The sequence below is a fragment of the Gadus chalcogrammus genome, chromosome 15 (genome assembly GCF_026213295.1).
Source record: "Gadus chalcogrammus isolate NIFS_2021 chromosome 15, NIFS_Gcha_1.0, whole genome shotgun sequence".
Taxonomy (NCBI): Eukaryota; Metazoa; Chordata; class Actinopteri; order Gadiformes; family Gadidae; genus Gadus; species Gadus chalcogrammus.
Genome location: NC_079426.1, coordinates 9301081 through 9315480, shown reverse-complemented (window position 1 = coordinate 9315480; position 14400 = coordinate 9301081). Strand labels below are relative to the sequence as shown.

General features: G+C 45.8%; 1 protein-coding gene across 1 annotated transcript in view; it reads right to left on the bottom strand.

Annotated features, from left to right (window-relative positions):
- Positions 1–14400, bottom strand: part of zgc:154058 (Transmembrane protein 150A-like) — a 22050-nt gene extending 7650 nt beyond the window's left edge. The window contains exons 1-6 of the mRNA XM_056610065.1: positions 14080–14400; positions 13486–13766; positions 8773–8820; positions 8006–8092; positions 5675–5742; positions 896–1023 (exon numbers count right to left, since the gene is read on the bottom strand). Of these exons, the coding sequence (XP_056466040.1) occupies positions 896–1023; positions 5675–5742; positions 8006–8092; positions 8773–8820; positions 13486–13550 (396 nt within the window). The 5' untranslated portion in view covers positions 13551–13766; positions 14080–14400. The remainder of the gene's footprint in view (positions 1–895; positions 1024–5674; positions 5743–8005; positions 8093–8772; positions 8821–13485; positions 13767–14079) is intronic.

Below are 14400 nucleotides of genomic sequence, written 5' to 3'. Positions count from 1 at the left end.
TCCATCCCTCCTCCCCGCCTCTTTCCCCCCCAAAGAGGCCTCGTAGGAAACCGGGGTGAGGGCAGAGGAGGACGCTGTTTACTCACTCCTGTCTCCCCCTCCCTGCATTTGGGGATTTGTCACGACCCAATTTAAAGTGTCATCCCTGGGTGGCTGGCTGCTCAGACAACATCCAGAGGCTGAAGCCGTTGCCTGGGATTAACCGAATCACATGGAGATATGACCCTCGATGGGGAATAGGCAGTGAAATACAGTGGTTTGGATATACCAAGGCTTCGCAACTGTACATTTGGGTAGAGAGTTTGAAGCTTAAAGGTAATGTGCATAATGTAAAAAATACTTTTAGGGAGGATGAATGCATTGCAAAATGAAACAGATACATCACTTTGAAAAGCACGTTGTTATTTGAGGGAAACATCCCAATTAGCAATGCAACGGTTGTACAGTCGTGCTCTACAAGAAAAAACAAAGCATGGTTATTTCTCTAAGAATTCAGATGACGAATTGCTACTACCTATAAATGCTTACTCTCCCTTCCCTCTCCTGAACACACACAAGATAACTCATCAACCAGCCCATGGTCCAAATATTTAACACAGTGCAGGGACTTTTTTGCCCTGGACGAAGAAGAGCAACAGAGAATCCTTCTGTGTCAGTGTTTGACCTCCCAGTCTAAATGTCACACATCAGAGGACGCGGTTGGTGCTACGAAGAGGACAGAGTTCATCACTGCAGCGTCCACTTCCAAGGGACAGCAGACTCCAGGTGCTTTTGTGTGTGCGTGTGTGTGCGTGCACGTGTGTGGAAAACAAAGGAAATTACAAGATAATTAGGAGAGAGGCAGTAATGGAGGCTTACAATCAACCCATTAAACAGAACGCCATGAGATCAGTACCTGGAAGTTGCCCACAATGATGAGGCCGCCGGAGCAGATCCAGCCGGTGGACAGACTGGCCGTGTTGAGCAGAGAGTTCTGGTGCTTCTCTATGACATGGGCGTAGCGTAGCAGCACAATCGCCATCACTGTGAGAGAGAGAGAGAGAGAGAGAGAGAGAGAGAGAGAGAGAGAGAGAGGAGAGAGAGAGAGAGAGAGAGAGAGAGAGAGAGAGAGAGAGAGAGAGAGAGAGAGAGAGAGAAAGAGAGACATTAATTATGTTATTCAAGTGTTAGGCATTTTTGACTATTTAAATATTTTATTCTAATGTGTATCTTATGTCACATTATTAAACGTAATTTAAGATTTGAGTTTCCCTTGCCGATAAAGCCCTTTGAATTGAACAAAGACAAACAGAGAGAGAGGGAGAGAAGTTATTCAGTAGTGTAAGGAAAGGAAAGGCAATAACATATATTGGAAATGTTTAACACACATTATTCCATAAGATTCGTTTTCTCATAGTACCAAATTAATACAATTAGAATATATAATATATGTATAGTTGGTAATATAGTTTATCAATATATCTTTGATTCCTGTGTAGCAATGCCTAGGATAATCAATGGTGTATAACATGTCTGGCCTCGAAAAACACAGCAAAAAAAACAGGCCATTTAGAATTTCCTGGAAAGTTTTCTCCTCATGAAAAAGCGGGAATTTGAAGGAGGGAGGGAGGGAGGGAGGGAGGGAGGGAGGGAGGGGGGAGTTGTAGTGAGTGGGGGTCGGAGGACGTGTGTGTGAGTCTAGGACCCCGACCTGATTCAGGATAAAGAATTCAAACAAAGGGGGTACAGTGACTGGACCATATTGGGCCCAATAGGATGTGACTGGTGTTCAATTGTTTTGGGGGGGGGAGTCTATGTTGTCCATGTCACACACTAACGGGGCCTGCCTAATGAACACTGACAAGATCCCCCCCCCCCCCCCCCCCCCCCCCCCCCCCCTCAAGAAAATAAAAAGCGGGAAAGACTAAAGGAGCTCAGAGGTATGGAGCAGAAGGGGGGGGGGGGGGGGGGGGGGGGTTGAGGGGCCTCCAGGCATCCAGGGGAGCCTGTGCTGCCAACATGGCATTATGCTGCAAACTGCAGGGCAAGAAAGTTGTTTAAAGCAAAACAATGGCAGCCTTTGTCTGCGGCTGCTGCTGCCGTGACCGGAGCTTTTAGCTTTAGCCGCTCCGTGGCTACCTTGGCACACTGCCTGGCGTCTCTGAACCTGGGTGAACCATGATGAACCTGTCCACACTTAGAGCTGGACCCGTCAGACGCAGTTCACAAGACCTTTCTGGGCCTCGAAAGCTTATCTACACCCCTGGCATAATTGAAAACGTTCCGATGTCTGATCGCGTGTTGGCAGTGACTGATTGAGATCGCTTTGATAGAGTTGGTGGCTCATGATGTTGACTCTGTGAATGGATTTAAAATGTTATGAAAGAGTTTTTTAGATTACTGACTTGTTTTAGGTTCACAGCCATGGTTGCCGTTATTTGTCACTCGCATGAAGATACAGCCTATTTGGAAAACACACTTTGATTTGTGCGGACAATGTTTCAATGTTTCCCAGGGTGAGGAAGAAAACGATTCCAGCTATCTGTATTAGATTATGCCGTCCTTGTCTCCTCTCTGTCTGCGGAGCGAGCCTCTGGTCGCTATAACAGAGCTTTTCCTCATTACAAATGAACATCCAACAGTCTCGCTGGCCATTGGAAAAGGAAAATAAACTGCCTGATGGAACTGTTGATAACATTGGCAGTATAATCACAAGAATGCCCTTTCCCGTAACACAACGTCTAAAAAAATTCATGTTTTCCTAGGAAACAGGGCTTGTAGGTCAATAGGGGCACAGCAAGACATCCCTCTGTCGGCTTTCTGAACTGAAAACTTAAAGACTGCAATAAGAGTTCAATTAATAACAATTCGAGGGACAATAACAACTGACAGAAACAGGCCAATCCCCTGCTGGTCCCCGACAGCTCACTGTTGGTCAAGCACTTTACTCTAAAAGACCAGGAAGGTCACGAGAGAGAAGGCACAGAGCTGGCCCACACCGAGACGGTCACCATTGGCACACCAAGTCACATCCCTCTTTATGATCAAAATACAGACAAACATAAAGACTTGATGTGCATTTGGTACAAGCATGATAAAATACGCACTGCGAACAGAGGACAAGATAAGATGTCTTTTTTAGGTTGATGACAGCAGGAAGTACAAATGAGCAGTAGTGAGAATTGAAAGATAATATATCTATCATCATTACATGTCCCGTCATGTTTTCTGTTAAAATAGCTTGCTTTTCCCAAAGGGGATCTATTTTAATCCAAACACATCACTGCTTCCTCTCACAGTGCGATGTAGATAGAGAAAAGATATGTTGTCTTCACACTCGTGTGTAAAGCACAATGCACAAATTGTGGTATTCAAGTGCATTCTAGTGTGCAGTTAGAGTGCATATGGGGCCACGGTTACGCTGAACTTGTAAGCTCAGTATTACAGTTGGCTGTCCAGTTAAAACTGCAGTGTGCTGGGAATGCTTAAGACATATCTTTTGCAAGATCCCAAAGTCTACCTGTAACCAGATTAGACTTAATGCACAACTCTTCAAAAACGATTTGTTTTTAAAAGATTAGGTTCAATTGTTTGTGTTATCCACATATGATAGCACAATATATATAGCATATGCATATATGTATATCATTATAGCATAATATACATATAAAAACAAAGCATTATATGTGCAACCGTGTAAGCACACTCTGATTCTCAAATTGTCGTTTTCAAACGTATTCCGCAGTCTGCCTAAAAAGCAGTTTTAAAGTGGGCCTCTGGTGTTTAGGCTTGTGAACCTCTCCGAGTCGAGCTGACTAAACAGCAGCGTGTCAGTGAGAGACCGGCAGACAGGGTGCCTACAGAGGAGGGAAAACCTGGTCTCAAGTCTGTTGATACACGCAAAGACCCCAGCACCCCCTCACCAATCCCCCCCCACCAATCCACCAGGGGCGTACGGGCATCGCTGAATGATTGACGTGATTAGTGATTAATGATCATCTTGACGATGCTGTTCTGAGGGGATCCCAATGGGCCAGATGGAATCTGAACTCTAGACATGCACGCATACACTTTGCAAACACACACACACACACACACACACACACACACACACACACACACACACACACACACACACACACACACACACACACACACACACACACACACACACACACACACACACACACACACACACACACAAACACACAAACACTCAGGTAAGTGAAGGCCAAGACAACTGGACCAACAGAGCGATGTCTATTACGTTAATGGACTCATACCTCCATCGTATTTATACAGCATACTGCACCATTTACTATTTTTCACTCGCTCGTAAGTCCGTTATTAAAGCATTTAATCGCTATAAGCGGCGGCTGCTTGCTGCTCTAGTAATGCGCACATGATAATAAGCTTGAAATTATCGGCCACCTGCAATAAACTCCGACACGGCATCAGCAGAACAATGGAGAACAGAATAGAGTTGCCATTTCCTGTGCTATATCTTTTTGACACGCAGGTCGATATACAAAAGTGGCCCCATCATGAAACAGTCCTCGTCCCCTCCCTGTTTAATCTATTCTAGACAGACAAGACAAAAATAGATGACAGCGCAAGCACACACACACACACGCACGCACGCACACACGCACGCACGCACACACACACACACACACACACACACACACACACACACACTGCTGGGAGACATTCCCTGGTGCTGGGTCGGGTCGGGATGTTCAGAGTGCTGACCCACAACGCATCCAGCAGCACCAGAGATCCATCATACTCTGCATCCGCCCTATTTCAACCTAAACAACACCAACGCTACGCACCATGAATGCACCATTCGGCCCAAGGAGGTAACCTTGTAGGTAAAGTATCGACCAGCCTGTTCGCATAGAGCAAATATCTCAGAGCGGGTTGAGGCGGTACACCGCAAAGGGGAATTTAGATTCTGTGTTTTTTTCTGCTCAACAGATCATGCAGGGTTTTTTCCCTGGCTCTTCGAGATTCCTTCCAATCGAGGAAGGCCTTGCATGCTTTACCCCAGAAAGTGTGGACTTCTTATTCTGACAAGCTGCTGCCTCCAGCGCAGTGGGTGGGCTTCAATATCTGTCGTATTTGAATGAGTAAAGGCCATTCGTCTGTGGTGTGCATGGGAGTTAATATAAAAAGGTCAGAGAGAATGTGTCAGACCCTGGGCTTATTCAGAGACATTGACTGAAAACCAGCAGTCAGCCAGCTGATAGACTTCAATGAAGGACTTCTAACAGAAATGTTAGCTGAGTCCTTAACATAATGCACTTTACTACATGAAGCATACATTTGGACGCAACATTTCAAAAACGATTTTGAGGTTTAAATTTAACTTAAACTAAATGTAGGTCAGATGAGGAAAAACAAAAGTGGATTCCTACACCACAACACTACTTGTGACGGAAATTTGTGGCCACATTTTCCACTGTTATCTGAAAAGGTGCGCAAACCAACATGAGTGACAAGGAAACTGAAGTATCTAGGCCAACCAACTAATTAAATTGCGAGAAAATAAACTTGTTGGTGCAGTTTCTTGTAGAAACATTTACTTTCTTATGGAAACATTTGCTTTATAGAAGGACAAAATCTTCTCTCCTTTCCAAGTGTGTGTGTGTGGGGGGGGGGGGGGGATATTTGTTTGTGTGGGTATGCCTACCCATGAAGGATCCAGTGCTGCAGATGAGGCTGAAGAAGGAGCTCTCAGGAGGCAGAGTCCCACACTTACTATATGGAGAAAACAGCACGCACAAACACACAAACACACACACACACACACACACACACACACACACACACACACACACACACACACACACACACACACACACACACACACACACACACACACACACACACACACACACACACACATTGATGTTACTACATACCCATGCTATTTGAATTTGCGTTGCTACACATGACCATACTATTGTATTGTATTTTACATTGTATAAAAAAGTGTTAGTGGAACCCTCATATCTGATGCCTCAACTCAACCTCTTTTCTATCAGATGCAAACACAGAGAGGGGTACGGTTGATGTAAGGTGTGGACCCAAAAGCAGTGTGGAAAGAAGGAATAGCAGCAGGCAGGGATGCGTTGTAAAAGAAACTCAAGTAATTAGCAAGCACAGTACAAAAACACTTTCCATGAAAAAATAAGTGGAGAAACAAGTCTCAAAGAAGCTCTTAACAAAAAACACGACCGAGAACCGTGTTCTCGCAGGCTTCAATAGAACCAACGTTTCTGAAGTTTCAGCAGGGAGGAAGAGGAGCAGAGGGAATGAAGAGAAAAGACAATCAAACACAGGACTAGATGATGAGTTTGTGATAGTATGCCGTCCGGTAAGGTAACCAAAGAGTGTGGCCGGAGCGGAGCGCATAGCGGCCTCTGCAACCCCACTGTGTGTGTGTGTGTGTGTGTGTGTGTGTGTGTGTGTGTGTGTGTGTGTGTGTGTGTGTGTGTGTGTGTGTGTGTGTGTGTGTGTGTGTGTGTGTGTGTGTGTGTGTGTGTGTGTGTGTGTGTGTGTGTGTGTCTGTGTGCATGTGTGTGTGTGTGTGTGTGTGTGTGTGTGCGCGCGTGAGAGACCCTGGGGCATGTTCATTCTGCCATTAAAGCCAATCATCTTGTCAGCTGACTGCACCCCACCACCTTACAGCCTGAACACACAACTCACGCTATCATCAACCTACACTAGATGAGCTCCCGATCTATACGTCTAAAGTTGCTTTGCTGACGAGAAGCCCCTTCTTCCAGTGATCCCATCAGTCCCCTCCTTCTGCCAATAGGAAGAATGCATGTGTGCGGATATTCTGCGAATGTTCAGTCATATCGCAGGTATCTGCTGAGCATTGAGATCTGAGTTATATTTAGACCAAAACGTCCAGATGGTGAAACAACAGCGAATGCTGCAGAGTGGTACATAATATTAAAAAAACAAAACTGGTTTTGTGTAGGCTTGCAACTCTAGGAATGGCTGAATCTCAACGATAAAAAATGAGTTCTTCAAGAATGTAAGTCAGGACTTGGCTCTGAGGTTGGTACTTCCACACCATTGTACTCCATTTTATAAACCAGTCTTTGCCCTCTTCATGTTCAAAGCCCTGCAGTCTAAAAAGCTAAACAAACAAGCAGCAGACTCGGTTTCCTCCCAAGTGTAAGCCGACTCCACTTTTCTAGGGAATTTGCGTGCGGGTCCGTGTGTTTGTGTGTGTGTGTGTGTGTGCGCGAGTGCGAGTGTGCGTGTGTGTGCGCCCGAGTGCGAGTGTATGTGTGCGTGTATGTGTGTGTGTGTGTGGGGGGCAAGTGCAGACCCATGCTTTGCCTTTTCAGACCCACTGCCACGGTGGCAGACAGGAAAGCTATTTTCATCGCATGTACGCCATGAGCACCAGCCCCTACGCGCACACACACACACACACAAATCATGTCCACACACACAGGAACTGGGTCCTCAAATCACTTTGTCACCAAGGTGGGGAGACAAATCCTGGCTAACAATGGCATCGCATTCCTCTATGTGTCGTTTTCCTGCTAAGAGCTCACGAGAGAGAGAGAGAGAGAGAGAGAGAGAGAGAGAGAGAGAGAGAGAGAGAGAGAGAGAGAGAGAGAGAGAGAGAGAGAGAGAGAGATCATGAGACATAAGAGCGAGAGAGAGAGATGTATAGGGTGAAGCCGGAGAAAGCCAAGGAAAACAGAGAAAGCAAGACAAACACAGACCGGCCGACCGACCGACCGACCGACCGACCGACAGACAGACAGACAGACAGACAGACAGACAGACAGACAGACAGACAGACAGACAGACAGACAGACAGACAGACAGACAGACAGACAGACAGAGTCAGACAGACAGACAGAGTCAGACAGACAGACAGACGGACAGACAGACAGAGTCAGACAGACAGACAGAGTCAGACAGACAGACAGACAGACAGAGACAGAGAGAGAGAGAGAGCAGTAGTCCTGCTGGGGGCGTTCTCCCAGACCTGATGAGGGGGACGTTGTCCAGTGTGCAGCACAGAGTCGGCCCCCTCTGCACGTACAGCTCCTCCTCACATGACTGGTTGTATAACCTGGGGAAGTTCACAAACACACACACACACACACACACACACACACACACACACACACACACACACACACACACACACACACACACACACACACACACACACACACACACACACACACACACACACACACACACACACACACACACACACACATTAAAAAGCTACACTTCAACCAAAGAACACAGATTTCTTTAAATTCATTTATTTCTCTCTTTCGGTTTTGTCCGAGGGAAATAGACAGATGAATTTTAACCTTTTATTCCCATAATAATGTTGCACGGTGTCTATCTGCAGAGTTGCTTTTTTTCTCGGGTAAGCTGCTGCCCTTGTCAAACGGTGTCTCCAGTGGATCAGATCAACCCTGTATCGTCTCAAAACACCAGCCCATATCCCCAGAGACTGGCTAGTTATCGATTTACAGAGCTTACACCACTGACCCAAGGACAACAGAAATCTGCTTCTTAGGTCAGATAAAAAAGAAGGATCTCTTTTACTGATCCTCTGCTGTCACGTACTTAGTTATACATCTTGTCTCGGGAATGTACTGGCAAAGTTAGGATTAGGACTGTGCTTGGACCGAACAAGATAGGAAACGCGTCATGTGCATATTTTTATGACAAGGGGAACCAAATACAGTAGAGAGAGAGGGAGAGGGAGAGAGAAAGAAGGATATTACCTACCAGTTTTCTACTGGGCAGACGTGTTGATTGTACAGAGCCATGGCATATCTGCAGGAGGAAAGAAGGAAATAAACTGATATTAGGGATAAAGCATGATTATTTTGCTATATATATTGCGTACTTTGTTATACTATCTGTCATATATTATCGGACAATAATAATGACCAAATGTAATTCTTCAGAATTCAAATCAGGCTCGTTTTATGGATTAAAACCAGCGTAATCTAGCTAATCTCAGAATGTACAGGATCTCCCTCATGATTAACCATCAAAACGCTAATGAGCTGACCGGTCAGCATCATGTATCAGCCTCTCCCGTTCATCTTTCAGGAACTGAAAGACACCTGCAACCGAGCTCGGCGATTGGTCTGAATATTTGCTGAATTTGGAAAATATGTTTTTAATCGGGGCATGAACCATGCGGGATTTGCAGAAGAACAACCAGGGGTGCAGTAGAAACCACCTGCTTCCAGGTAGAAACACGAACTGAACACTGAAGACCTCAATGACCAACTCATGGTGATACTGAAACCTGATGCACCAGATAAGTAGCTTAACCACTTCCACCTAAGACACAATAAACACCCCCAAATGTATGTATTGGAACAAAGATTAATATTATTTAAATGCCAGGAAGAATGAGAGGGATATATAAAATAAATAAATGATATTGTTTAACTCTGGGAGAGAGGGATAGAAATGGAAAGAGGAGAATGAGAAAGAGAGGGGGAAAGGGGGAAAGAAAAGAGAGTGAGTGAGATGAATTCACTGTAGGCTATATTTACATATACCCATTCCAACTCATGCTGCAATGAGCACCACAGGTCTCAACACAAGGGTTTTGATTCTTGCTTCATATTATTTTAGTGACAAACAGAGATTGACAGAGGCGGTAGAGACAGAGAGAGACATACAAAAACAGAGGGAAAAAAGGTAGGATGAAGGGTGAGAAAGCAAAACAAAAAGGGATCTAGCCGGATAGAGATAGAGAAGTGACAAAAGACAGATAGGGAGGAAGACAGATGCTGTGTACTGATACAGTGTGAGGTCAGCAACAGGCTAAGCAACAATTAGAAGCGTTACCATGGTGGGTAGCATCCCGGCCCAGGGGCCGCGTCGAACGGTGTGCACTGGTACATAAAATACATTACTCTCACATGACACACACACACACACACACACACACACACACACACACACACACACACACACACACACACACACACACACACACACACACACACACACACACACACACACACACACACACACACACACACACACACACACACACACACAATGTATACACAGACACACCAGCCCCTCAAGAGGTCTGGAGAGAAGGAAGGAGGGGGGGAAAGAAAGACATAATCCACCAATGGCCCCCGACGAATCAATGCCATCCCCCTGATGGCGAAGGACAAACATGCAACCATCCATCAGCTGAGACGCGGCTTCTGTTGTCAGCGGTAGGCAAACACGCCACCATCTGCCTCCAGACGCCGTGAGATCCGCTACGACCCGCAGGGCTGAGATGGCCGCATAGCAAAAGCAGTGTTTCTAGTACCGTACATTCCACTAACGTTGTACCACATGGCTAAATCGGTCTGTGTGAAAACGGGAACGTGTGAAGTTTGTGAACGTGTGAATACTCAAGGAAGAACAGAGCACCGGAATGAATCGTCATTTATAATATTGATGGGCTTCCTCATATGGTTATTTTGTGAATTTTGTTAATGTATGTGGTTGTGAACCTGTTCACACATAGTATCATTGGTTTTTAAAGTGTTTTCAGGAAGAATTTTTGTGTATTTTCAGTTCAGCTCTCAAAAAAACGCATTAAATCGTGGTGCATTCCCATTGTCATAAAAAGTTGCGATATGACAAAGGACTGAATTATGCTGCAATAAAATCAGCACTCTTGATGGAACAATATAACTGATGCTGCCTCCACGGTAAGATAGGATAGGTGAGCACCTAACCCCATCTTGGAAAAAGAAAAAGATTGCAAAACTGGAAAGCCACGTTTGACAAAATAAAATGTATTAACACTTTACTTGTGGACCTCCCAACTGGTTTGAGGAGGGGGAGGGGGGGGTTGGGAAATGGGTAATGGAACGCTGTAACATGTATTACAACATGCCTACCCGATGGGTGTTCCTGGTTGTAGGATGGATCCTCAGTGTGTGACGCCCCGTCGTTGAGAGTGGAACATGGCCTTGGGGGGCGAACACACGGCAGGATGCTGGGACTCAAGCCTGCCGTTCGCAGATCAAACGATTTGGGTAACGCAAACGGACGTGGAATAAAGAAAAGGCCACCGACAGGAGATGGAGACTAGATCGGAAAAAGACGTCAACCCGAGAAGGCTTTATTAAGGGCAGAGGTCTCGGCCCGCTGACCAGAAAACAGAACAAATGTTTCTTACTTGTCCCAAGGTCAACCCGGTAACATTTAAATAGAAACAGCCAGTACAGTTCAGGGTACTTGAATAATAAAGTGTAGTCTTTACTGCACAAAACAATTTTTGTACATGTCCCACGCTTGGGGAGAAACTAAATAATAATAGATTTGTTTATGTAGCTGGGCTGGGCGGGGCTGAACTGAGATGGCCTGGCCGGCAGCAGTATATAAAGTGGAACAGGCCACATTTTCTCTTTTTAAGGATGAATTGCGGAGATCGTATGCAGAGAGAGCGTTACTGTGGCAACCGCTCGGTTGCGCGAGCGAGCGTCCAGAAGCAGCAGCCGAACAGCTTGTCAACACAAAGCGTGGTGGGCAGCATGCCGCGTGGAACGGCGTGCTCGTTATGGGGCATGTGTGTGTCACATCCTAGCAGTGACCTTCCTGATTGGCCGTGACCTGGCAACCTTCGGTAGGAAGGGGAACTACCTATGGATGAGGAAGCTGAACTTAAACCGAGTCAACGATCCAAATACTTCCAAACATCCATTTTGTTGGGTTGCAGAATGGAAATGCATGCCACTCTGCCATGCTGCACAGGACCAGGGAAGTCTCTAGTGTCTAGGGTGTTCAGCCCACCAGCTGATGGTTCCGTGTTCGATCCCCAATGTCTTCCGCCTGTAGGCAACCTAGAGCAAACCCCACTCTGTTTTGATTCAATTGTGGTTTGACACGGTTCTCATGTTATCGGCTCTATAGCAACGGACAGTAGTCAAACAAATAAGACATGACAACCATGAGACTCACTGAAAACACAATGTCAAAGCAAAATCTGCTGATTGTACACCGTGCCCTGCGTCAACAAATGGAATCGCAAGTCGCTGGCAAGAGGAAAAAATCCTCTGCTCCATGACGTAATAGTAAAAACTTAATCATTGCCTCTGTAGTGAAAAAAAATGAAGACAATGCGCAGACAGAATTGGACATGTTCGTCATCGGTGCAAGGAGACTGGTATAGGCCTACACCCTCTGAGAAAACGCCACACCAGGCCTGGTCTAAAACTACTTCGGGCCCAAATCCAGAAGGTTAGGGGAAGGGTGCATTCTGGTAAACACACTGTCAACCAATTCTGGTAATCACTCAACAGATTCCAATCAGGTGCTCATTGTGAGTTTGCCAATAACACAACCAATCTCTGACACAAATCTCAGGCCATTCCACACACACACACACACACACACACACACACACACACACACACACACACACACACACACACACACACACACATACACACATACACACACACACACACACACACACACACACACACACACACACACACACACACACACAATTGACTATCTGGAAACACTCTTGAGTCTAGTCCCTGGGGCTGTGCATACCTTCCCCTTAGATCATAGAGCAGGGAGCAAGGAAGAGGCTATAAGACCTCTGATTATGTCTCCCGTAATGAGCCTACAGTTAACTAGGACCCCTCCGGGGTAGAAAAGGAGAGGTGTGGTTATCACCATCTAGGTCAGGGGCTGTTAAAGTTTTCATCTCGGCAGCCAAAATACCATTCTGGTGTGTCTAAAGGAGCCCACCACACACTCTTCAAACTCACACCAGAACCTTTAGGTTCCTGTCAGTTGTCCTGCCGCTTCCTACTTCCAACTGGATTGTGGCCCATATTTGGTCCGGCCCATAGTTTTATAAATGCTGGTCTAGGTGCTGCTGCTGCTGCTGCTGCTGCTGCTGCTGCTGCTGCTGCTGCTGCTGCTGCTGCTGCTGCTGCTGCTACTGCAGCTGACCCATTTGCCACTACTGGCCACCTTCCAGGAGGTTTTAAGATAAATACGAGTGCATCAAAAAGCTTCTGTTTTTAAACAGTACCAACACAATGTAATGGGTACCTGAGTACTCTAATCAATGTCCCAGGGGGGAAAAACAGCACTGTGCGAACACGACTGAATAAACAACCCCCAGAGCCTCTGCCATTGGAGACTCTACCATGTTGAAACTTATTTTTTGGAGTGATGTGATCATGTATGTTCTGTAAACACTGCCTAGATCCAGGAGAGCTGTTCTATGTAGCAGTCCCTGTGTGTTAGTGAACAACACCACTAGAAGAAACCAGAGGAACGGATGCAAACCAGTTCAACTTGCAAATGTGACAGCCAATGTGATCTATCATAACACATCTTGGAGGAACGCAGATCTTTTACAGCATTTTGGCACAGACATAGACAGAGAGAGCGATAGACAGATATACATTTCCACACATGCAGGGAAGAGGGGAGACTTACACAACCCATATCCCGGTGATGGTGAGGGCTGGGAGGCTCACAGGGAGGATCACCCAAAGAGACATCCCCAACAACCTCTGTAGTCACCCTCTGCTCCCGAAACACTCCTTTCCTCTTTCTCCTGGGCCAGCCAAGCGCTCGCTGCTCCAGTTCTAGCATTTAATTGCAGGCGGGAGACATCTGCGTTTCCATTCACTTTTATTCGCCAATTCAGATGAGAGCGGCGAGTGACATCAAGACAGAAGAGCGACAAGCGATTATTTCCCCTGAGTGAACTGTGCCTGATGGTGAGAGGGAACAAATTGGCATCAGTCACTAATCAACAACGTCACCGATGATGACCATCTTCATCGTCACCATCATCACCACCACCATCATCATCATCACAAAAATAACACATTGAAATAGACTACAAATGCGCTATTACGCAATGCGCTGGGGTTCACATATGGAGATGCCAAATCCATACATTTCATTAATATTGTTTTCATTGCATCTTAGCGCCGCTGTGGTTAACACTTATTGTAAAAGCAGCACACATCCACATAAAATCCACGTAAAGGGGAAAACGAGGACTTCAAAATTGGTGCTTACCCGGTCTCTTTAGATGTGATCCACAAGTTGTTTTACCCTGGATCTCTGAGACCTGAAACCTTTTGTCTGGCTCGCCTTCGCCTTGCTCAACACCTCTGGAAAACCAAATGGTCACCTTTACCCGGGACTGAAAGGATCATGCGGCGAGTTACCCGGTGGTCGATACGAGTCGTAGTTTCGTGTTGTTGGTAACAAGAAAGTAAGCAAAATCCATACGTTTGTAAGAATGTTTTCAATATCTGTGGGACAGATGTCTTAGTTTTTTCATACCATCTAAAGTCAAGCTGTTGCTTCGGTACATCACTATGTAGCCGCCAATAG